The following is a 25696-nucleotide window of genomic DNA, read 5'->3' as shown; positions in this document are numbered from 1 at the left end:
TAAATTTGATCTAGCACATTCCAATCAAATCTGTCATCATCTCAAACCCTTCGAGTCCTACATTGGGCGCCAAAAAGGACTGTCATGGTTTAACCCCAGCTGGCAACTAAGGACTGCACAGCTGCTTGCTCACTCTCCCCCACCCCCCGTGGGACAGGGGAGAGAATCAGAAGGCTAAGAGTGAGAAAACTCGTGGGTTGAGATAAAGACAGTTTAATAGGTAAAGCAAAAGCCACACATGCAAGCAAAGCAAAACAAGGAATTCATTCACTCCTCCCCATCAGCAGGCAGGTGTTCAGCCATCTCCAGGAAGGCAGGGCTCCATCACACCTAGCGCTTACTTGGGAAGACAAATGCTGTAACTCTGAACGTCCTCCCCTTCCTCCTTCTTCCCCCAGCTTTATATGCCGAACATGACGTCATACGGTCTGGAATATCCCTTGGGTCAGTTGGGGTCAGCTGTCCCGGCTGTGTCCCCTCCAACTCCTTGTGCCCCCCAGTCTCCTCACTGGTGGGGTGGGGTGAGGAGCAGAAAAGACCTTGATTCTGTGTAAGCACTGCTCAGCAGTAACTAAAACATCCCTGTGTTATCAACACTGTTTTCAGCACAAATCCAAAACAGAACCCCATACTAGCTACTGTGAAGAAACTTAACTCCATCCCAGCCAAAACCAGCACAGTCCATTTAAAGTTAAGAGTGACTCATGGGCCTAGAAATTTCCTGATGAGTAGTCTGAATACAACTAGGGGCAATAAAGTTGCATTAATTTATGAGCAATACTACTGCAGATAGATGTTCCTTGAGGGGCTGCAGAGAGGCAAGTGTCTTTTACACGGGGCAGTGAGCTTCTGGGACTTTGTAGGCTCTTCAGTGTTCAGTATCTCTGTATATTTCTGGATAGGCACATAACTGCCTTTTAACCCCTTATATAGTCCAGCAAAGAGCCTTATTCCAGCAACTGGGTACATGTCTTACACATAAAACCTTCCTGGACCTCCAGGATGGAAAGAACAGGTTCTGACTTAAAGCAAGTGTGCTAGGGAAGCACTGCTGAGGAGGTGAAACTTGAAGGGAGGGTTATGGGAGATGTTGAAACCATCATCCCATCTGGGATGTGCTGTTCCCATTGCAGCAGAATCTCTCTCTCATGGTTGTCCAAAAGGAATGTTTCAATTACTCAAGGGCATTTCAGTACAAATAAGGGGATCAGATTGTTTAGGTAACCTGAAACTGCTCTGCAAACTTTCAATCAGTCTGTTTTTTCTGAGTTCATGCTACTCCCTTTAATAAGGAGAAGATGCAACAACAAGGAACAGGCAAAGGCCTTTTTTCTATGTCCAACTTTTGTTTTGTAATTAATACATTTAAAAAAAAAAGCTTTTGGTATTGTTTACTTTCACCTACATATGTTTCCAGTTTCCAAAACCTGGGAAAAAGTCTTTCCCTCTTGCTCACTCTCCTTTCACGCTTTGCAAATATCTTCTTGTTCCTTGTATCAAATCAGAGACAGGAGCATGTTTTTTTAATAACTGTAGGAGATGTTTTGGAAGGCGCAGTGGGCTTCATGGCTGTACTCGGGCTATCTGATAACTGCCCAGGTGCAGCCTCAAGTTTGTCCTGCAACCTAGCGTAAGCCTATTGTGCCCCCACTGTCTGTGAAAGGAGTCTCGAGATGGTGGGTACGTGGAAGTGGGAGAAGAATGGGGGCATCCCAAAGGGCACTAGTGCAGAAACTGGGTATGACTTACCCAGATACACTCCTCAGTGTTTTTAGGAAGAAATAGAGGATCCATGACATGTTGAAAAGAGGATGATAGAGCTAGGAGCTTCTTTCAAACCTGAGGGTTTTGTTAGCTGTTAGAAGATCCATCTCTGATAGTTCCAAGTTTGCTGAGGGTCTTTTCCTGAGTCTCCTTCAAATTCAAGTCGGTTAGGAAATTCTAACCTCTAATAGTATGAATATCTGCCCTGGACACCTGGAATCTCCTAAATGGCATCAGTTTATGTCTAACTCACTTGGACACTTAATTGGCTCTCCAGGCTTTTGTGGTGAAGGTAGGAAAAAACCAGCTTTTCTGATGGTGAGGGGAAAAAATAAAGGTGATAAGTAGTTCCTATAGAAGAGTGTAAAACCCAGTTCTGTTGTTTTTCTGGGAGGGCCCAGGAGACACCACTTTCAAGCAAAGCAGGTTCAAGTCCTGTCCCACTGGTGGTTGCTAGCCTGGCTGTGGAGTTTTATCGAGCTAGTTATTTATTGAGAACATAGGTGTGCATTGAGTTTGAAGTATCATATTTGGCCAAAGTGTTGCATGTGGTTGAAGGCAGGTGTGTTAATGTTCTCACACATGATTGCAGCTGCTGCTTTTAGCTGGTTCAGGTCATGCATGGCCATTTCCAAACCTTTACTTGTAGTGGGAAATGAACATTTGAGTCCTGCCCATGTTCACATGCATTTCCAAAAATTAAATACATATTTTCAGTTTAATCAGAAGTTCAGACTTTTCAAGACTGTCAAATGGATTTACCTTTTAGAGGAAATAAACCAAAGTAACAACTGAGATCTTAGGACTCTGAAAAATTGTACTTTTTGGGGGTGGGGAGTAGGGGAACGGGAAGGGACTAAGTAACTTTTGAGACAATGATACTGCCTTTCATTTAAAAAAGAAAAAAGTTAAAACATGCAAGAGGAAAATTGGGGCCAGAGGGTTTTTTTGAGCTTTGAGGCACTTTCCTTCCTTGTTCTGTTTATATTCAAAATTCCAGGTTCTTCCTAAGTCTTTTTGTTGCGAAAGGTCCTTACAAGGTCAGAGCACTGAAGAGGTTGTTTAACTGAAGAATTAATGTCAGGTTTTGGATAAAACTGTATTTTTCTTACATTGTGTTCAGGTTTTTGAGTTACAGAGCTGTTACACAAACCAAAACACTTTAAATTCCTGAGCAAAAATGTCCCTCCAGGTCTTCAGTTAATCAGTATATCCTGTCTTAGCCTTACACTGCGGTGTTTGCTTTAGAAAAAGGAGATCAGAAATTTCTCCATTAAAATAAAAATGAACATAATTTTAAAATAGGCTTGTAAGAGCCCCTCTCCTACACAAAGAAGTGAAGATACACGGGTTGCCATTTAAATGTTCCAGTATACATCTGCTGTTACAAATAAATGCTATCAGTTGAGATAATCCTGAGCAGCTGTTAAGTAGCAGAGTTTCACCAGCTTCTCAGCAGAGCTGTGCTGATGAGGGGAACCAGCATCTTTTGATAAATGGGGGGTTTCATTTCTGGAGGAGGAGGGAGGAAGGTGGCGTTGGCATTTTTTTGAATACTTTGAACAGTGCTTAGAAACTTTAAGGTGTTTCCTTTGAAGATGGAAATGTGCGTACCCAGGTAGAGCTTGGTCCAACCCATAAACATTTGGATACTTATCTGTGTTCATGCAGCCTTGTCCAGGTTGAGGCACACGGGCAGGGCTGTGTGGGGAAGGCTGGCACGGCTGCTGCCCGTGGAGTGATGACCCTGTACAGTGATGGAGGAGAGGGGTATGATCTTGATGGCATGCAGGCTGGCACCCCTCATGAGTTCTCTCTTCTCCTTAGAAAGTGCTTTTGAAGAAAGAGCCAAGGTGAAATGTGTACTGCTCTCTGCACCCCTGCCCTGTGGATACACTCAAGAGATGTCCTGTGTTTTGTTTTTGAACAGGAAAAGCCAACAACAATGTACAGTGGGATGAGGACTCCGTAGAATACATGCCAGCCAACCCAGTCAGGATCGCATTTGTCTTGGTTGTTCATGGCAGAGCTTCTCGGCAGCTCCAACGCATGTTTAAGGCTATTTACCATAAAGACCATTTTTATTACATTCATGTTGACAAGGTAATATATCACTGGTTATAAATTGCCTGTCTGGCCATCTGTCGGTCTACCCATCTTTGTCATCTTCATCTTCTCTTTACCTCTGCTGCATAGAGTGCATGTCACTTTTTGTCTCTCCATCTGTTATGTGTTTGGAGCCTCTTTTTTTTTAACTTCCTTGTTATCTTCTCTGTGTAACAGCCTTCATTTCTACTTATATGTCTATGACTATCTATCCGTGTCTGTCTGTTGTACATTTAGTTAACAGTTATTGATAAGTTGATGCAGACTGACAGTGGTGGCCCACTGGATGGAGAGCTGACCCGAGGTGCCTTGGGCAAGTTACTTCACACTGTAAAAGGGAGGTAGTAACAGTCACCTCCTTTATGAAAGTCTTTCAGGATCAATTGATGAAAATTGATAAATAAGAGCTAGTTACACCAATTAGTGATTACTGTAGTACTAATAAAAAGAACTAAACAGGAGTCTCTGTACATTTCCATATTAGCATTTAGCAAAAGAAGGTTGTGCGCCATAGTAAGTGAGGGCAAAGCAATGGCAACACTCAGCAAGTCAAGAAGTAGAGTTGGTGGTTAGTGAACGCAGGGAGGGACAATTTTGGATAGAGTAACTTGAATGTATTACTTTTTTCTCCTGTAAAGAGATCCAATTACTTGCACCGGCAAGTGCTCCAGTTTGCCAACCAGTACCCAAATGTGAGAGTCACTTCTTGGAGAATGGCAACTATCTGGGGAGGAGCAAGTCTTCTGTCCACCTACCTGCAGACCATGAGGGACTTAATGGAGATGAATGACTGGCCATGGGATTTCTTCATTAACCTCAGTGCTGCCGACTACCCGATCAGGTACAATGAGCATTTTAAGAATGTACATGTTTTGTTCCTAAAGGAAATATGTATTGAAGGATATAAGGGATGACATGTCCATGCTGTGCTGCAAGAAGCAGAGGTCAGAGGCGCAGTTTCTTCTGTCTTACAGCAGAAGACTCCTCTTGGTGAGGCCGGTGTCTGACAGCCACACTTTAGCCAATGAGACAATCACCTCACCCCTGCGTTTCTGCTGCTTACCTAGGAGGGACTGCAGCTGTGAGCAGGCTGGCAGCACTTGTTCTTCACTTTTACTGAGGAAGCAGGGCCTGTTCTGTTTAGTCGTTATTTCCAGCAAGGGGCGCCCGCAAGAGGGGATGAGTAAAGTAGCAGAAGTACTGGGGCTCAGCAGATGGACCCCAGGCACAGAGAGATTCTCCCTTCCCAGGGCTCTGATCAACAGTTTGATTTGATGTCTCAGAAAGTGTTGAAGGTATGAATGTAGATTCAGTGAAGATAATGTTCTCCTCTTCCTTTTTTTAGTACTTTTTCTGCGGAGGATAATGATAGTAGAAGTGACAAATAAGTTGCTAGGAGTCAATTATATCTTCAGCACCAACCGTTGCCTGAATATCTTTATTCACATGGCGTCAGGCAAAGAACTTCACACACCACCATATGACAAGGCTCGTGATTTTAAGTGAAATTGTATTCTTTCTGGATTTACGTAACCCAGGCCCCACAGCTGCATTCTGTGAGGTTTACTACATTGTGCAAAAGTAGGTAGTCCGTAAACAAAACAAACAAAAAAACCCCCAACATCCAAAAAAGACCCACCCCTCCAAAAAAACAAGTGTCCTTAAACTGTTGGGTTTAGGCCGTAAGAATTATCAAGAGGGAAAGAGGAAATTCTCCATGTGACTTCTGTTCCTCTGTATGTTGAATTGATGAAAGGGGAAGTAACTTTCTTGGGAGATTTTCTGATGAGTGATGACATAACATGCTTTTAATACTCATAGAAAAGGAATATGTTAGATGCTTTCACTGCCTTTCACTGATTAGGTTTCCACAAGATCTCTCTCAAAGTATGGGTCCCCTTATGAAGCTGCTACTCAGACAGAAATCCCCACTGAAGTGAAAAATGAAAAAAACCGTGAGCGTATGCCTTAGGAAGGATTTTGTGAGAACTGACAAAAGGCCTTATTGCTAGTGCCCATTCCTAAGCACTGTCAGTGAAATGCAACACATTTTGGAGAGAAAAATAAGGGAAAGGCAAAAGAGTCAGATTGCATTGATATTGGAACGTGGGGATTTGAATTAAGAAATCACGATACTTCATGTTGCATCCGATCTAAACACTTTTGGTGTCCAACAGGAAGAGACCTTACAATTTTGACATACTATCTTTGCTTGTAAGGGAGAGTATGTAGTTCTCTGTATATCTCTTGAGTTTTGGGAAAAGCTAGCTTGTTATTCCCTATTGTTCACTTTCCTGGTGAGGAATGCCACACAGATGATAAAAAGTAGACTAATGCAAGACCGTAAAGGAAGAGGTAGGTGATGGCACTTTGAATCAAGTAGGCTAAATTGTAGGAGAATAATTGCTGAAGGTCTAGTATAATTATAGACTAGTTCCAGCAGATGTATCCAGTTATCCTGGGGTGTTAAGTCCACCCTAAACATTGTGTAATGCGGAGGCCATGACCTGTGGAGGTCTCAACTGCTCTTAGTTCCCTGTGGAACAAGTTAAACCACAAGGCCAAATGGGATCGGTCACCTACAGACATGGCCATAAACAATCACAGGCTTTGTTGACTAGACTGTAGTCAGTTGGGTGTTAATGGATTCTTTATAATAATGCTGTATTATCTTGCAGTCATTCAAACTCTAAACAAGTGCCATCTTGTTTCTTCATGGGTGAAATTCTTGAAGGTTGTGCTTCTCCATTGCACCCTCTCTCAGAGCTGCATGGTGGGCTCTCGGCAGCCAGGCAGGTGTCTGAAGTGCTTGCTTCCCTTTCTGTCAAAGTATTCTGTTACCAGAACTGACGGCAATGTGCCTCCTCTCCACACCATGCACTTCAACAAAAAGTAAAAAGACTTTTTCAGTGCTACAACTTTAATGACAGTGACTTATAGGTACTGTTAAATTTTTTTTAATATTACAGCTATAAACCCTGGAAAATGTTATCTCATCAGATACATATATATGAGTCCATTTCATTTTCATAGTGAAGATGCTATAATATTCTTTATAATCTTTAGGAAGGCATTACCTTTCTGCATACCCCATAGAGAGCTAATTGTTTTTCCAGGAAATAGTAAATAGGGTGTTTGAGGGGTTTTTCCTTCTTTCAGACCTCATGCCATGATTTGTCACATAACAGGCTAGGGGCAGTTTACACTTCTCTCACTGGTTAGTCATATTGCAGTGGGTTTTGCTAGGTTTCCCTGCATAAGTACATATGAATTTTGTGGATTAATAGTTTTTATCCAGAGCTGCTTCACATTAAGCTTTCGCTTCCCATCTGTCATTCCATCTGTAACACTGAAACCTTTACTACTTCTCTTCTGATAATAAAAGCTAATCCAGCCTTACAAGTCAGAAAAACACATTCAGTGTGTGGGGTTAATACTATATGATGAAGCTTAAATCTGTCCGGGGAGCAGTCTGGTATGTTCACAGGCTCCATTACAATTGCTAGGAGCCCTTCATCCTTCAGAAGAGACATCCAGAAGCAGATGTCAAGGATCATACTATATAATGGCAGGGGAAAAAAAAATATTAGAACCATTCATTTTGGGACAGAAACAATTAAAAATGTGTAAAATAAAACATATGCAAGCCAGGAAAATTCAGATAGCCCTATTATTCTCCCTCTTGCCTTAATGTTTAGTTTGTGGAGTCTGTAGGTCCAGCACCTAGCACAAAGGAGGTCCTAATCCATGTGCTTCTGGTTGTTACTACAGTAGAAATCACTGGCAAACAGACTCTGGATATAAAGGCACTTCCAGCAAAAATACTGTGTTTCCCTTTAGTCGTGAAGCAGTATGCTATTTATTGGCCTAAGTGAAATGATGCGGTGCGTTATCCAACCTTGACTCCATTCAGCTCTGTTAAACATCTCAGCAGGAAAACAAGGGATGAAATGACTAAAGACAAACCTCTACAAGTGACTCTGAGGTGGGAGGTTGTGTGATTGCCTCTCCTTTTGCTCTGGGGTTGTGAATAAAAAAGGGACATGCGCCTTCAGGGTTCTCAAGAAATCATCTCTCACAGTCATTGCATTCTTAAAGAAATCAAATAAATCAGCACCTTCCTTCCTTTTCCTTTTAGCTTTTTTAATTTTAATGGCATTTTTTCATGATTTAAAGTCTTTTCTTCCGAGAGCCTCTTTCAAAACTCTGTGGCAAAGCTACTGATGTCTTTAACCTCTTACTTTACATGGGTATCTATTTGCATTATTTATTGTCTCTGAGAAACAGCATCAGGTAGTCAACCTTATGTTCAGGGACTGAAATTTCACTCCCAACAAGGTGAACTATGGTAGAGCATCTATTGATGCTGAATGTTTAATGTGCATTGCAGGAGTCCTTGGATAATGTGCCAGGTGAAGTGTTGCACCACTTAAATTAAGAAGTTTAATGAGATCATTTAACAGTGAATGTCATGTCAGTGCTTACCTGGCCACAAAGCTTGTATAAAGAATAAACATAATGAAACATTTGAACTATTTATAATTTACAGTAAATCACTGAGCCTCAATCACCCAAGGGATCACCAAATCTTATTGCCAGCTAATGCTTGGTCTTAATAAAGGTCAAGCAAAATTATTAGCAGAAGCTTGGGGAGTGCTTCAGAGTAGTAAGAAAATAGAGTGGCTTATTGACGGAGCCAGGAATGCAGATACAACTACATTTTCAATTATGAGCAATCAGGTATAACAAAGGAGTTCAAAAGAAACCCAGTGAAACTACTTGTGTTTTGCTGTTTGGCATTATTTTAGGATAAAGGTTGCATAGCTATATTTTCCATAAAAGCCTGTGTTGTGAAGACTTGGTCAAATGAGACCCATTCAATAGAGGTTTTGGTCTGCAACTTGAATGAAATGTGTATCATAATACAAATAGCACCTGGGGAAGGGTGGCTACAGACTCCAGGAAGTAAATGGGGTGATATGACTGGGACTGGTCCTTTAAACAGGTGACAATTTGGTGTAATTTATGGAGATCATCTTTGTCAGTCAGAAACACACTCAGAAATTAAGAAAAATGAGCTAGCAAAGAACTATTGACTGACCTGCTCTTGTGTCATTGTGTTGTCCTCTGATGATCAAGGTAACATTCTTAATGCTAAATAGCAATATTCATCTACCGATTTAAATGCTCCTTTAGAAACTTGAGGGATGCCCTTTGAAGTAGGTAAACCTTTTTCTCAGGTCAATGTTTCCAGCCCAATCAGCCAGCAGCAGACAGGCAGTCTGACTCTCAGTCCTGCATTTCCTCCAGCAGACCCGCATTCCTGACTCTTTAGGACAGTTGTTAGCAAAGATAACCACCCAAAATCAACAGTTTTTTTTGAACTCCTGCCAAATCCGAATGTGGTAGACAGCCTAGTAGTGATAAAGCTGTCCTTTTGCTCATCTGTCATCTTCACAGCTTTCATCTCTAATAACTACATGGCTAGGTCCTGCACTGGGGCTATACCAGGGATGCTGCCTTTCGATAGCAAGAAAGGAAACTGAAGACAAAATGGCTGTGAGAAAAATTAATTATTTGAAATTCTTCTCTTCTATGAGCAGCCAGATGAAGTATTGGTTAATACAAAACCAAAGTGACGACTTCTGAATGAGGTCCCTGGGCAGCAAAGTGGTGAAAGAAAAGGCAGCAAAGAAAACGTGGGAGTGGAGGGAATAGGTCTTCAGGTTGTCATTCTGGTGGCAGCTGGAAATAATTATAACCAACAGGTTTTAAAGAAGTTTAACCTTCAGGAAAAATGCATCAGCACTTTTTCAAGTTATTTTTCAGGTGCCAGAACTACCTGAGAAAACAGCAATTTCCTTGTTTGAACCACTGGCCCAGACTCATCCCCTGCAAAACATGGGTGACTACCACTCTATATAAACTACGTCAGGGATGATTTTTGCTCTGTCAAATTTACTGTGACCTGCCCAGATTTCACCTGGACAGTTGACCAAATGACAGAACCTTTGAAGCAGGTGACTGGGAGAAAAAGGTGAGAGAGTACAGTTTGCATGGAGTGAGTAAACCAGACTCGAGCTGTTCACCTGCTTTTGCAAAACTCAGATTTTGCAATGTGCAGGCTTGAAATGCAGTATTGGAAATGCACGTACAGCACTCTAGCTTTGAGAGAAATGTCTGAGACCCAGTTGTGCCCTCTTGATGGTTAGAAATCCCAAAGCCAGAAGGGCTGATGGAAGCTGTGTAATGGCAAATAGGATAGCCAAAAACATTGGCTCAAAAGGCAGTTCCACATTCTCTCTCTCTGTATCTCTCTCTCTCTCTCTCCAATCTCTCCAGTCTCTCCAGTCTCTCCAATCTCCCCCCCCCCCCCCCCCCCCCCCCCCCCCGTCTTGACTTCTCATCAATTTGGCTTGACTTAATTTAACAATTCTATGTCTCACTGAGATTCAGACTTCAGAGCTGTCTCTTACAGATATTTCCTTCCTGGCAGTACATAAGCTGGTGCTGGACATGAAAGCCTGTATAAAGGATACTGACTTTCCAGGGCTGAATCTGTCCTTACGCCCCATACAAAGCCACCTGTTGCAATCCTGCTCTGAAATGCAGGCCTTGCCACTAGAATAATGTACCAGGCACTAGGCAAATAATACAGCATTCTTTAGAGTGCCCTTTTGAATGTTATCCTGAACTGAAGCACTGCACTGGGAGTACAGTGCAGGTAGCTTCTGCAGTACAACATCTGTTAAAGTGCCAGCACCCGAGGTTTTTATCTCAGTGTTGTCACTGACATTGTATGCAGTTTTGTTTGCTCAGAATATCTTTAGCTGGTAAGCCAGATGTTAATCCACTCTTAGTGCTTCACAGGGAATCTTTTTTCCTGTCCAAAAAGGAACTTTATCAGTGTTTTTCTTGAATCTGCATTCTCTGAGAATTTCACATGTGCTTCTTTCTTAAATCCCTCAAATAACCTTTTCTCCTCCTCTTTCCTGACTTTGCTAGCACATTTGCTTGAGATTTATATCTATTTTGAAGGTTTTTTGGTTTGCTATCCCACTTCTCTGTTTTACTGTTAAATTATCAGTGGTCGGCAAAGCAGTGGTTTTGCGCATGGTCACAAATGGGTGGGGTGAAATGTTGAAATTATTGTGGCTTAAAAATTTTATTTCCATCTGAGGTTAACAGTATTTTCTTCAACCTGGCAAATGTTAGTGATGGGAGACCCACCCTTTCTCTGTGAAGCCACAGCAGCTGAGGTTACTCTTTCTCCACCTCGCCTACTGGGTCAAAGGCTATAAAGCAGCTTTTGCTTTTGGAGAATTGTGACATCTGCAGCTCTTAGTAACTTTTTTGGATATTTAGTACTTCTGAAATGTTCTCCATAGCAGCCTCAGTCTGGCAACAGAAATAAAAGCACCCCAGACTGGAGACTGGTTTGGCTATCCAGGCATCTCTGCAGTGGATGCAGATTAAAGATGCATCAATAAAGCACATTTTTAGAATAGCGGTATTACTCAAAGTACCCTTGTACTTGGCAGCATGTTATCTTGTTGATTACGGTGCTAAACATTCAGCCCTTCATCTTTTCCTATGTGAACTGAAGCATCTGGGCCAGCGTCTGAGACCACTCAGAGGACTGCCTGGCAGATGAAAGCCCCAGATGGCAAGCTTTACAGTTTGATGGGCATTGCAGCATCTGAGCACTTGCTGGGCTGCCTGGCTGGTATCTTCTTCTCTTCTGTCTTGGCTCTGGGGCTGCTCACAGGGAGGTTCTCCAGCGAAGAGCCAAAGGGTTTTCATCTGCTCGCCATTTGCTTTCTGGATGCAATTTATTTTTTACTTATTTATGAGTGAGAAAACAGTCTATCTCCTAAAAGAGAGTTAAATACGAGTCTTCACGGGATACCATTCAGCCTGATATATAAACAATATAACAGTACAAATGTTGTGATAATGTGCACCGTTGGTTCCTAGGCAGCACAGTTATGTCTTTTGTCTTCAGGATGCTAGAATAATATTTAGAGTAGTATTTTTGTAAGGGTAGCTGATGTGTTGGGGCTGGGGAAGGCATTGAGCAGTATGAGGGATCTTGCCAGCTCAGCTATTTCACCTTCACAGCTCCAGAGCCATTTATGAAACCTGTTTTTCACTTACAGCTTGTCTTTCTGGACAAATAGTCTGGGATAACCCAAGTGAAAAAAAGGGTCCTTTGTGCAGAATGGCTCTTGTACTTTAAATCCATGGTTAGGCAACATTCTCCAGTAGCTGTCCCATACTGGCAAGCCCTTCCCATGGTAGTCAGCTGCTCATTGCATTCCTGGAGAAGAAGCTCCAGTGGGGTTTGAGAGTGTGGTGGGATGTTGGTTGTTAGGGAAATCCCAGGTGTGACTTTCCTGCGCGCTCTCCTGCAGCTTTGCTGTGAGTGGCTTTTACTCTGTGGATTTAATTGTGAGGTGGGCAACAGAAGCTGCAGAGAAACAGGTCCTTGTGGTGTTTACCTGGGTTCTATGAGCAGAAACTCTTTAATCTCTGTTCAGCTGGGTTTTGGGGTAGTTTGGTTTTTTTTAGAAAGTTCAGTAAAATCACTATCAAATTCCAAAAGCTAAAACTGCTTGAAAGAGGGAAACGTTCCTATTATAACATTGCATTTTAAACACGCTCTCCCTTCGTGGCCTCGCTGAATTCTCTCAGGAAATTAAAAATCTGTTGCAATTGCCATTAAGACACTTTTTTGTTTAGATTTCAGGATGCCACTTACAATAAAACAGCTGCAAAATAATATCTGGTGGCAGTTCAAAGTGAAGATGAAACCAGAACATGTGCTATTATACCTTTCCCAAGTCACTCTTAAATAGTTGTGAACCAAAAGGCCATTAAAGGGTGAGCAAAAATGTTGTTCTGATTCAGTCTTTTAGTGGTGATATTGAAATAGAAAGGAGAGGAATAGGTGAACTCTTTTTCTCCAAAGTAGGGCTAAAAATGTAAGAGTTGAGTGGTATTTGATGTTAAAGATTTTTCAACCAATTTATACATAAATTCTGGTCTTGTCTTGATATTAATTTATGTACTTTGACTTTTATTCAGGATTACTGCATGTGAGTGAGTTGAAGGGCTGATTTGAATGAAATACTTTGCAGTAGAGTTAAAGCTGCTTTGGAACAACAGATTTTTTTTTAAAGCACTTCTGTATAAATAAAATGCGGTAATAATCCACTGTTGTTACAGAGGAAGGGTAGCAGGAGTGTACAGTCCCAACTGCCTCTTCCCTTTACTCTGATCCTGTGGAAACTCCTTTCTCTGTAGAATCGCAAGGCAAGCTAAGAGCCAGCTGGCTACCAGCTGCCTCACTCCCTCAGATTTATGGGGAGCGCTGATGGGAAATACTGTATTAGCTTGTACAGAGGCATCCAGCGTTGCTCTGTCTGCCTGCTGCTGTCACTCAGTGAAGTCCCCAAGACCACGCCATGTGCTGATGCTCCAGTCCACAGGCTCGGGGAGCTATGGGATGGAGGGGGGTGGTTGCAGGACAGAGGTGGGAAGCATGAGGCTGAGGTCTTCCAGTGCAGTCCCTTATATGGGAATTGCTTAAGTGGCTCCTTCGCCTTCATTCTCTTCTGCAGGGAACAAACCCTGCTTCATCAGTCTATAAAAGCTGCAGAGGAAGCCCGGCTCAGCTCTCACACCTCTGTAGACCAAAAGCAATACCTGTGTGCATGTTCAGTGCTGCAGAGCTTGGGTGGATCAGAAAGAAGACAGTAGGACACCTCTGTGCATGCTTTGTCCCTGGTACCAACTAGTCAAAACTTTAGATCTTGAGATATTGTGAAAGCTTTGACCTGGTGGTGCAGACATTCAGGACCTGCATTTTGCTATGCAATCCCAAGTAGAGTTAGTGGTTAGTTGGCTTTTACAGTTGCATCTTATTACAGTTGAATACTTCATTTCTGCTTGTCCTGCACAGCACTATTAGTTGCAATGCATTTATATGATAATTCTGAATCTCTCTCTATATAAATAGTGGTGCTGAATACCATTAACTATGTTTGTGACTGCACTTCTGTAGTTCCAGACTGATTGGAGGGAATGAGGCCCTAAATGGTTTGTTGTAGCACACATTCTATTCTGCCACAGGCTGTTTAATTATATCCATCATTCAGCATTACTTGATGAACCAGGTGCAGGCACAAGCATCCCTAACCTTTCTTTCATCAGGATAACTGCACTCTTTGCCACATTAGGAACTGGTCTGGGGCCAAGTCTTCCAAATACAGAGTCAATCTCTGTTTAAAAGTTTGCTGCCCCGAAGTAATTTCTAGCAAGTAATCTTGCAACAATGCATTCTTGGGACAGCTGAAGACTAAAAGGTCTATAAATCCAAATTGGTTATTTGTGTCACATTATGGCTTTAAATAATTGGGGCAGCCTTGGAGGATGTTTTAGCATTGACTCACATCATTGTATTCTGAAGATGGGATGTGCCATGCCAGTGAGGTCCAAGGTAGCTTCCAGATGGTTTCTGTGGCAGAGGCTTGCAGGAACCATGGCTATGCGTGCTCTATGAGGGTCGATGTCATTGCTAAACCTTCGTATAGGTTGTATTGTGTAGGCACCGAAACTGTTCCTGCAGGGGTCAAGTCACGTTGCTGGTGACAGCTACAGAACAGTACCTGAAGGCTGAAACACCCTGATCTTTCTTCTGTATGTGAAACTGGTACATGTGGTGTGTCAAGAGCCTGTGTGTCAAGAGATACCAGTGCTGGGTATCATCACGAAGTGCCTGGAGGACCTCCAGGTTTGTGAACCATTGCAACCCAGGAGGGGAGAGGCAGCCAGGATGTCGCTCCAGGTCATCTCCTGTCCACTAGGAAGTAAGGCTTGGCAGGGTCAGGAGATCAGCTGGTGACAGACTGCCTAACTTAAATTCACATGCCTTTTTTATAGTCTTTTCTTGAGTTGAAATGAACCGCTGGTTCTCTTCTGATCTCGTGATTAAATAAGGCTGTGTTGGTTGCAGCTCTGTTGAGCACAGCAGTGAGTGGGAACACCAGCCTCCCACTCTCCCAATTGTCTTCTCATCAGCCCCAGTTACATCAGTTAATGGATCTATACGTTCCCTTTGCAGTCTTCTCACTCAGACCTCTCTGCCACATGTTTGTGCCCCTCATTCCAGCACTGCATTCTCCACTGACTTGCTCTGAAAGAGTCCCAGTGAAGAGCAGGGCAGGTCATCAGCTGGCACAAATTGTCAAAATAAGATTATTGCTCAACCCAAATAAAGGTAACAAAATGTGACCTTCTGTTGTTAAAACCAATTAAGTTTCCTTCCATCAACTCTCAGCTCATTATCCCTTTCACCCCCCAGGCCCTGTTCTTCCATCTTTTCAGGCTTGGTGCAGAATTAATGTTAAATCCCATTAGCCTGACCCCATTTTCCCTATTTTGCCTTCTGGTCCTTTGAATTGATGCACTCCGACAGGTTGATTCAGCAGCTCAGGGATCAAAGGGAGTGGCAGGCCCATGAGGAGCTTCGGGAAGGGCCTGGTTTACTCTAATTCACTTTACTTTTAAATGAGGTTTGTGAAAGGGCCTCAGCAGCGGTGTCTCACCGGGAGGACGAAGAGCTCTTGGCTGCATCCCTGGTGCAGAGCGCACCACATGGCCCCTCTGCTAGTGGGGTCCCACCGCTCATTTCTTGGGATAACTCTAGTTAGGAGATTGAAGGCCATCATTAGATGAGTGTATATTCCCTCTTGCCTTTTCCTTGGAAAGTGTTGGATGGAAAAAAAAAAAGTTTTTTTACCCAGATACATCTTTCCCACTGCATCAGAAGGACCATCTGCTCTCAGAGCAGTGTGAGACTATGTTGACCGCTTTTTGTCTAGGTTTACGCCGCAAATTAAACAGGGAGATGGCAAGACCCAATACCAATATCGAGTGACTAAGCTATACATGGCAGCCTCTCGGAAGGGGCTTTCCTGCTCCCTTTTCCAGCAGCGGCACAGTGGTCTCAGGTTTCCTGCTGCTTGCAAGCTTAGCGTGAGCACTTTCCATTTCTTTATTGACATGAAGCGTCGGGTAGCCACCGTGTTCTGTGGCAGCAGGGAGTGCACCTGGTGCGCTTTGCAGAAGACGCTGGACCTTTGCATTTGGGAGCACGCCTGCCATGCTTTCCCCTGCGCGGAGCCGGGAGGTGGCCCTGCAGAGAGGGGCTGTGGTGGGGTGGCTTCAGCGGTGAGCCGAGTGTGCGGGGAGGAACGTTTTCACTCAAGTCCTGCGGTGAACTGCTCTTTGGTGTTTTGCCAGGCATGTGCTGATTTTGAAAGTGATGTGGGGAAGATGTGATTGAATGGCTCTCGTTTCCTGATACGACAAATGGGTGAGGGTGGAGCAATGGGGTGAATCCTGGCCCACGGGGAGCACACAGTCAGAGCGAGAGCAAGTTACGTTTCAGAAACTGAGAAATGACCAAAATTTAACATTTAAGCTGGAAAAGTGGCACCTTAACAACTGTATCCAGAAAAGCAAAGATTTCTCATGAGTCTTAGGTTGCAAGACTGTTGCAGCTGATTGAGGAACACACAGCCCACAATGATGGACTTTAAATCTGAGGTGGATCTGCTGGGTAGATCCATCCCTGGCACGCAGCCTGGCCTAGCCTGATACCTGTACACGTTACCCTTCTGCATGTGAAAACGAGGATCCTAGCCCCAGGGTGAGATGTCTCAGGAGGGGAGTGCTGTGCACACAGCTGCATTTCTTCACAGGTGCTGGAGGGTCTCCACTGGCAGGACAGCAGGATCTCACCCCCACACTGACAGACTCCACGATTTGCAGGCAAAGCTCTGCAATGATGAGCAGGGTGGAGAAGGCAGCGGTGTTAATACTGCTTGTTACTGAGTTTACTTCACATAAAACATTCTCAAAGTCTCTTTCTTCCCACTTTCTTGGAAGAAAGTGAGCATTTTTTATTATAATTACTCAACCTAATGAGCAAGTCATTTTTCTTACTGACTTGTACAAATAAAATTTCAGATGGATGCGGGAATGTATAAATTAGATGAAGTGAACGCTTGCTTTAAATCTATGGCCATATTTAATTTTAATTTCTTCTCTTTTACACAAAACTCTTGGTAATTTAATTTTAGAGATGCTGAAAAAATGCTGAATATAAAATATGCCATGTAAAATATACACGGTATAAACAAACAAAGATCCCATTCAGCCCAATATCTAGGTTTTTTTCTTTTAACCAAAGTCTCACTAATTTGAGTGATGGACTTGATCATTTCTGCAGCTCACTCCACTTGCTTATTTAATCAGTGATTATTGTTTTTGTCAAAATGGGATGTATCGTGTAGGCAGATGAGGTTCTACATGAATATGCAATGGCAAACACTGAAAAAATGGAAAGCAGGGAGCATCGTTCTGTACTAAATAAAATCCCAGTGCTTTGATAAACCTAAAAATCTATCATGTTTAGTTTTAATAATTAAATAACCTTGGGTATTAGCAGCTGGTTAGGCAAGTATTTCACTACCGTTTGGGTTTTTTTAGATGCTTTTCAGCAAATATATTAAGTGGACTCAGGGTTTTTTTGAGATAGGATAGCCATGTCTGTCTTAACTCTTTGTAGTGCTGCATCCTTACAAATGATACCCTAGCATCGACAGGAGAATGGCTCATGTTTTGGTCCATCAAGAGTTCGTGTGTTAGCTTGTTAAATGTGGTAGTTTTCTATATTGATTTCTGTATTGATGCAGTTGATTAGTAATGCAATAGCTTTTTATTGTAATAATAGGTAAAGGCAACTTGTGAAAAGTAAGTTATTTGGCAAATACATTTCAGCAGCTGTTAGAAGTCATGTAGTAACTGACAGCAATTACATTTTCTGCCAGTCTGACACATTAGTGAATGGGCCTTATGGAAAAAAAGGTTGCTCAGGAGCTCTTCTTGTGGAGAATTACCTACTATGAAACGCGTAAGCAAGGAAAAACAGAGCAGATCCCAGAGTGATAGGAAGACAGTGCTAATTTTTGTCTATTAACATGCTAACAACGTATCTTCACAGCCTGATCAGTCTAGCCTCTAAACTGGGAAACACCACAAAACTTTTGTTACTATTTCCTATAGCCCATTGCAAGAACGCAGAGCCAGGTTTATGGTCTGGCTTACGCTAGCATAAACTGAGTGCACTGCACTGATTTTGGAGCATTACAGATATGAAAACAGAATGAAATGCAGTCTTTTGCATAGGGCTTTATCAGCTGGAAAGAAGATAGAAAAAAATATTTTTTCATTGATTAAAGGATTTGAAAAAGGGAACTTGCGTCACTGTTGAGAGTACTAAGAATATTAGTATTTCAAGGAACAAAATAATGGTTAATTTATATACTGCTTTCTTCCAACATGTACCTGGTAGAATAATGGGCAGAAAGTGCATTTACCAATGTTTCTGTCATTCCACAAGTTATTTTTTCTGGTGGGAGAAAACCCTTATTGTCATAAAAGTTGTTAAATAGGAATACGCTGAAAGGAGAGAAAATAACACCCAAGATGTTGGGGTTTTTTTCCTTGTGGGGTTAAAATTAAGTAAATAACATCATTAAATTTAGACATTCTGGGCATGAATCCTCTTTAAACATGCATCTTAATGTAAATAGCAACATGGCTTAAAGCTGTGTAGCTAACCTGTTCAGGTACACTGCTGCTTCCTGCTCATTGTCTATCAAAATGATCATTTACGTCAACACTCAACTTCCTTATAGATGGAAATGTAAAATGTGATAGACCTTCGACAGTATAATATTAAAATAGCCTTTCTGCACTGAATTTTCAGCAGATAGTGTGTGTTCATTAGCTTAGCATGTGTTCATTAGCTTCGCACTCTGCATTCAATCACTTGATACAGTCTTAATAGAAAAAGGTTAAAAACATTCAGACTTGGATTCATTGATGTCAGCCACCTAACTGGTGCAGTTTTATCATGAAAATCACAATTCTTTCCATTTATTCTAACCACAGCTACCTTGGAAAATTGCTGACTAAAGTGTTAATGGCAGCTATTAGTGGAAGGTCAGCTAAAGTGGGTAGGAACATTGGCCTCGTCATACTTTGTCTGAACCCATCCGGCCGCGTGTGACAAGTTATCCATGAAGTTCTTCACAATGTGTGTAAGCTCACCTGCCCCTGCTTGCACTGATGCTTCTCCTCCCTTTGTATCATTAATTTGGGAAGAATTCATTTTGGACCAGAGCAATGACTGTTGTTGGCTTGTCTTCTGAAAGTCTGCCATGTGGCGTGGAGAGTAAATATGGACAAGAACAAGTAATTGATTGTGCTGCTCGGGGGAGAGCAGAATTGAGCTGAGCTGCAGCATTACTGCCAAGGATCCTGGCCCGGCTCTGGAGCGGCAGCTGTGCCCCTCCATGGGCCCCCCCTTGGGCCAGAGCCAGCACCTTCCACTCTACCGCTGGAGGATGCTGCACCCTATCTGCAAAGGCAAAAGAGACCCCAAACACATATATGGCTTATCCCTTACGTGCCTGTTAACCACAGCAGGGGTGATAATATTTAACCGTTGAGTCTACCAGAGAACAAAAATTAAAACAGAAGGTTGTATGTTAGGCAATTTTTTTCAATTTGCACATTTGTGTTGGTGGGATCAAAAGCCAAAAAAGGCTGGAAACAAACTATAAATGTGTCAGAGCCAAGATAAACAGACTAAAATATGGCTAGACAAATTGCTTCTACTCCAGGCAGACAGAGACTGAAGTGGGGAGCAGGCAAACATGGCAGCTCTCTCTCTTAAATAGCTTTCACAACTTAATTCTCTGGTTTTTTATGCCTATGAACAGAAACTTCTGCTTGTGAACATGAAATGCACCAATGCCAGAATGAAATCTGCTTACTCAAGGTTGGCACCTTAGTTTAGGAGAGCCAACTCATGTTTGGAGCTGAGATAATGCTGAGTAAGCATCAAAACTTAGGGTTACTTATCCAAAAATGCTAAGCATTTTGGATCAGGCTATAATTTGAAGTGTCTAAACCCCATATTGCTGTATTTTCTCTTCACCAGTCTGCATTATTGTAATTTCCAAATACGAATAATGGGAATGCCAGCAAGGCTTGATAAACAGTTTTTGCCAGCACTGATAAAAATGAGCTTTCTTCCATACCTGCAGTTCAACTAAACTGACATATCTTGTGAATGCAGTGGGAAAGGAATTTTGCTTTACTACAATATATACCTTTAACAAGTTTTCTAGCTCTTATCTAAGTTAGACACACGTCTCTGCCTTTACTTAAAAATATTTGTTGGAAATATGCAATTATAGGCATTTTTAGCAAAGGCTATCTGTCAGGCACTCAAGCTCTGGGCTAGCAAGATGAAAAAAAAAAGATACTAGTAGTGATGTGCTGCGCATTCATAAACTTAAGTAGAGAAATAAATAGAAAATTGTTTCACAAATCAGGGTGAAACGATTCCTTCCTTTCTAGCAAAATGCCTCAGAGTTGAATGCATCAACACCAGGTTATTTAGGGAATAATTCATCCTGCGTGTAACTGATTTTCTTTGATTATTTTCATGTGTACCAGGTTCTGTGCAGTTGCATATTTGGAAGGAGGTTCGGAAGCTTTTGTTATTCAAGTGTTTCTTCAGTGTTGATAGCATACATATAATCTAGGCTTAGCGATTGCATAAAATTAAGAGTAATGAAAGGAAAACTACTTCAAATAATGCATTTCATAATTTTATGGTAAAATACATAGGTTGCTTTAAAATTGGGGAAAAAAGAGCTGCATATGACACGGTATTACGGGATAGTGTTCTTATTTCTTCACGTTTTATCGCAGCAGTAGAGATGCTCAGAAAATGTCATTGTCACAGACAAATGAGTTCCTAAAATCAGTTCAGAGGTACTCCTGGGACTGAAGGGATTTTTTTTAAATGTTTTGTAAGAATCAATGAGTTAAATCTCAAACCATCGGTGAGTTGTGTGATATGTCTGTGGTAGAGATGGGCAAACTGGGGTACAACTGGATTGACCTCCCTGGAAAAGTCTCCTTAATAAGTGTACCTGTGCACCTAAGAGGTCTAAGATTAGTTAAAGGACAGCTCTCAGCTCTTAATTTTGTGTGTAATCATTATGCATGCTGCTTCCTAACATATGGACATGTAGACCCTTAGCCATAAAGTAATTTATGAGAATATAGTGTGAAAGTCGTATCGTTTCAGAAGAGCTACAAGTGTGCTACAGTTAAGCAGATGCTGTTAAGTGCTTTACCAGATCAGAGACACAGTGATTGCGCGAAAGTATGGTGTGTTTGATAAGATTCTGGATAATTTAAATGCTTGTGTTGAAATTGCACTATAAAATAATTGGAAATTGAGTAGATTACTTTATGCCTAGCAAATAGCTAAAGAAAGTAAAAAGCAACAAGTCAAAAAGTTTTAATGAGTGCATATGGTGACTATTTTATTATCATAAAAGCTGTAGGGTTTATTAGCTGATACAGGGCTGGAGTTTTTCATTAGCCAAAGGCATTTCAAGGTTTCATGGGATATGGCTGGAAAACGTTCCAAACAAATGAATATTCTATTTTAAAAGAATAATGAGACGTTGAGGGTTTTTATAAACTCTGAAGTTTGCTAAACCAATATCTCTAATTAGATGAAGAAACTCTCTGTAGAGGCTTTGCATCAACGGCTGTGCACATAGCAAATGTTTTAAGCATTTACATATCAAATACTCCTGGCAGTGTTTTGGCTGCAGTCCAGAGCTGTAGATAGTTTTAATCACATTTGTTCATTAATCCTTGGTGGAATTCTCTTATATGGTCTCTTTAGGATTTTCATTTAAGCGTGTGCTGCTGCCTGTCAGTAGTGGGCTTATTTATTTATTTTATGAATGCCATCTGAAGCCTTGAATTTATAGAAGATAGGTTGTGGAGTGGCTCAGGAAGCAAACGATGGAGCATATTCTTTTTCTCTCAGTAGATCTCCTTTGTACCCAAGCATTTATGTGCTCTCACTAGAAAGAGGTTTATTCAGCAGTGTGACATTTAAAGAAGACTTTCACTCTTTTGTGACTATGTTAGTTCTTTTCTTTTCCACAGGAAACAGACAATGGTTGAATGGGAAGCAGTAATTGAAAGTACAGCAAAGATTATTGTATTGCTAATAAAATGTCTTGAGAGTCATACAACACTGGCAGAGCTGCACTGAGAGTAGCTGCATCCCGTGTGACGACTGATCAGTGCCTGGAGCATCAAAATGCAGAAAGCTAATGCTTTGAAATACACGGGTGCGACTTCCCAGCCCAGACGACAGCGCTGTTGCTGGAGCAGAACTCTAATCTCTCAAGTACTCGAGAGAGCCGAGCTGCTAAGGCAATAGTTTTCTTCCATTATCTTGTTCCTCTGTTAAACCTGACTTGAAAGACAAAACAAACCATTTAAGACAACACTTTTGTAAAAGCAGAGGTATTAACAGTCACCTAGAGCTTTTCACATGCAGTTGGCCTCTGAAATCGTATCTGTCGTTCTCATTTTTATGGTATGTTTTATGAATGACTGCTGTTATGGGAATTGGCTTCTCTGAAAAATGCCTGCCATGCTAATATTTGTTCTGTGATAGATAGTGAGGGCTAAATATAGCCTTCCCCTTTCTTAGCATTTTTACGTGGCAGAGTCTTTTTTTTTCTTGCTACAGCCAGGGTCAGGCTCCTCTGAGCCTCCCCTTGCACTAAACTGCCTTCGGGGAGAGAGGCGGAGTTGGGAGCATAAGTGAGAGGGTCAGGCTGCATATCCAGGGTCCGAAAGCTGAACCCTGCAGTGAGAGGTTTTTCTGTATTGTTGTGCTGCATTTGTGTGGTTGATCATCTTGCTATAAGCATTTCCTTCAGGAAGAGGTCTGGTAGGTTTTTGCTTTTTTTCTGCTGAATCATTCCACTGTGGTATCCTTTTGTTAGGTTACCCATGCGCACACACCCACACGTGTGCTAGCTGGCATGGTGGAAGGGCCAGTATGGATCAGGGTCCCTTACTGGAGTAGGAAGATCCCACCCAGCTTTACTGCCAAGTGCTGCCATGTCCCCAGCAGATGCGGGAGCGAAGCTTTCAGAGCGCACTGGACGCTATACAGGTGTACGTGGGCATTTGCAGTAACTCTTCCCCGTCTCCTGGACTGCTCTCCTTCCTCCCCACCTCCTCTGCGCCTCGCAGTGATGCACTCCTTGCGTAAGTGGGAGAGGGCAGCAGGGTGGGATAGCCTCAGGCTAGGAATTGGAGAAGGAACTAGTTGGAGAAGGAACTCTCCTGCCACAGGGGTCTTGGCAGCGATGGCATGTGCTAATATTTTACAATAATGTGTTAAGTAAGGTTAAATTAATCATTTATTGAAATCAATGAGCTTAATCATAATTATTAGAATTTATTGAAAAGAAGGTAGCAAAATCGAAGGCACTCAGCTCTTCCACTTCCAGGCTCTTGTGTGCACATCTGCGTGTTTAACCATGGAGTAATATCATGCTTAAGTCTGAGTAGATGAGTTTGCCCCATAATTCCAGTTTTCTTCTCTGAAGTCTTTTTCTTCTCTAGGGACCTTCTAGAAATAGTTTCTTGGCAAAGAGCCGCTGGGGGTGCTGTATATCTGGGCTCTGTAGGGCTGTGCCCTCACACAGTCACAGTGATCCTGGGAAAGGAAACTGTGGAGAGGAGTCAGGCGGGTACGGGTGGAAATACCAAAGCTTTGGGCACTGAGAGAACAGTTTTGACTTATCTCTTCTGACTCTATATTTGCCTTCATCATCCTTGCTTCAGAGGCCCTTCATGGCCGCTTCAAACCGCGTTAGCCTCCTTGCCCTACTCTCCCAAACGCTCCCTTTTATGTTTGTTACTCTGTTTTTTTTGTCTGTTCAGCTGCTTTCATAATAGTCGCCTACCTCTCCAGCACCCCATACCGTGGTAGAACTACCACTGTGTTTGCTGACACCACTGTTCACCGTTCACCACGGCAAGGGCTAACCCCCTCCCTGCGCTCACGTCCCTCTTTGTTGCAGCTATAGGGTCTTGTGCAGCGGCTAGCAGGCTTGCCTTTAGATAATGCTAAATTAATCATGATTAATAATTTTACTCATTTTCAGTGTGCTGTCTCCTCACAAGTGGGTATGTTGTTCTGTACTAACCTAGACTGTTTAAATTGCACCAAAAGCAAGTGTATGGCCCAGTGTGGAGGTGTGCATCAGTGTCTGGTGAGACCTGCTGCCTGAATTCAGGAGCTGCCCTCAGACCCCAGGTGTCACAGCACAATGTCCTCACAGTCACTGCAGTGCAGCTGTTTCAGTTCAGCACTTCAGTATTGTTCTTCTAGGGAATACAGCCTTTTTCTATGCAAAATGTGGTAAATATCTGAAAAAAATCCCAGAGCTGTGGCTGCAGAATCGTTGTCAGCAATGCTGTAGGTGCCGGTGTGTGCTTATTTGCAAAGACTCCCAGGTTGGCTGATGGCTGGTCGCTGCAGCTAACAACTATTATGCACTTACCTAACGGTGGCGAGATGGTTTGCTGGGGGAAAGTTGGGCAACCTGTAGAAGCTCTGATCCTGCTGTTGCCTGTTGTGTGTCAGTAGGCAGGGTAACAAAAAGTTCCTTTTGCCCCATGTATGTAGCAATAAAAAAGGTGCTAATATTTTTTTTACCTGTCAGATTAGAAAATGCATAAAGAAAAAAACTCTTCCACACATTAAGATTACAACAGTGACATAAGCACTAAAGGCAAAAATCACATTCAAATACGCTGAGTGCTTGGGGAGAGAAACCGCTAAGAGGCCAAGATACTGTTGCTTCCAGCAGGCTTTGCCCTTCAATTCTGGAGAAGTGTCGAACCAGGACTGAGCGGGTCTGTTCTAAACAATTTTAAAGCCACATTTTAATTGTCTTGCTCTGGCTTTTCATATTCCAGCGTTGTAATTTAAAAGTAACCACTTCTGTGATTAAAGTGAGTTACAGCTGCCTGGGAGGGGTAGCAGAATCCACTTCTCAGTGCTGATGCTTGCATGTAAGAGCAGGCATACAAGAAAAGAGAAGAAAAGAAAATAATGCCAGAAGATAATGATTTAAAATGGAATTTAGTCTGGGTTCAGCTTAACAGCTGTCCCTAGTCCATGCTTGTGCATGTAATTCAGGATAAGTTCATGACAGACTTTTAAGTTGGGGCAAAGTGGGGTATTCCTGGTGAATGAAATGCTGAGAATGACCTGGCAAGAGCTGGTGCAGTAAAAGCCATCCCTTCCCAGGCACTGCTAATGAAGCAGGGCTGAAGAGAATGAAGTTGCCTATAGAAGTCTAAAGCTCAGTGAGACCATAGGAGAGATTTCCATGGATTTCATTAGATTTTGTCTCAAACCTTGAGCCAGTACAAAACAATTCTCCAGTACGAGAGCTGCTTTCCAAGCAGAAACACGGTATATAGGCATGATGTCTAAAAACATTTATTTAGCCTTACCTTTCTGATAGATCAGAAATTAAGTGACTAGGAGACAGAGAGATGATCTATACTTAGTATGCAGATACACTGCAGCCCCTAGCACTTTTCATGAAGTTTGAAACAAAATTGCACAGTCTGGTCCTTGATAAAGGAAATAGTTTATAAACCCACTCCAGGGATTTACCTGAAATGAGGACATTTTTTGAAGACCTCACTGGTGAGTTCACTTGAAGCAGATGGCAAGCTGAACCTTCCTACGTGTGACCTCGGCCGCTGAAGCAGAAGAGAAACCAAAAGACATTTTTGGCAGCACTGCCTCTGCCACAGCATCATTGTG

At 42.3% G+C, this 25696-nt stretch overlaps 1 protein-coding gene across 2 annotated transcripts in view; it reads left to right on the top strand.

Moving 5' to 3' along the window:
* Positions 1–25696, top strand: part of XYLT1 (xylosyltransferase 1) — a 207882-nt gene that overhangs the window by 140632 nt on the left and 41554 nt on the right. For both annotated transcript variants that reach the window (XM_030002025.2, XM_030002024.2), the window contains 2 exons: positions 3695–3867; positions 4509–4711. In XM_030002025.2, the coding sequence (XP_029857885.1) occupies positions 3695–3867; positions 4509–4711 (376 nt within the window). The remainder of the gene's footprint in view (positions 1–3694; positions 3868–4508; positions 4712–25696) is intronic.

The sequence above is a fragment of the Aquila chrysaetos genome, chromosome 25, assembly GCF_900496995.4.
Source record: "Aquila chrysaetos chrysaetos chromosome 25, bAquChr1.4, whole genome shotgun sequence".
NCBI lineage: Eukaryota > Metazoa > Chordata > Aves > Accipitriformes > Accipitridae > Aquila > Aquila chrysaetos.
Note: the sequence above shows the minus strand (reverse complement) of the source record. Positions and strands in the feature narration are given on the sequence as shown.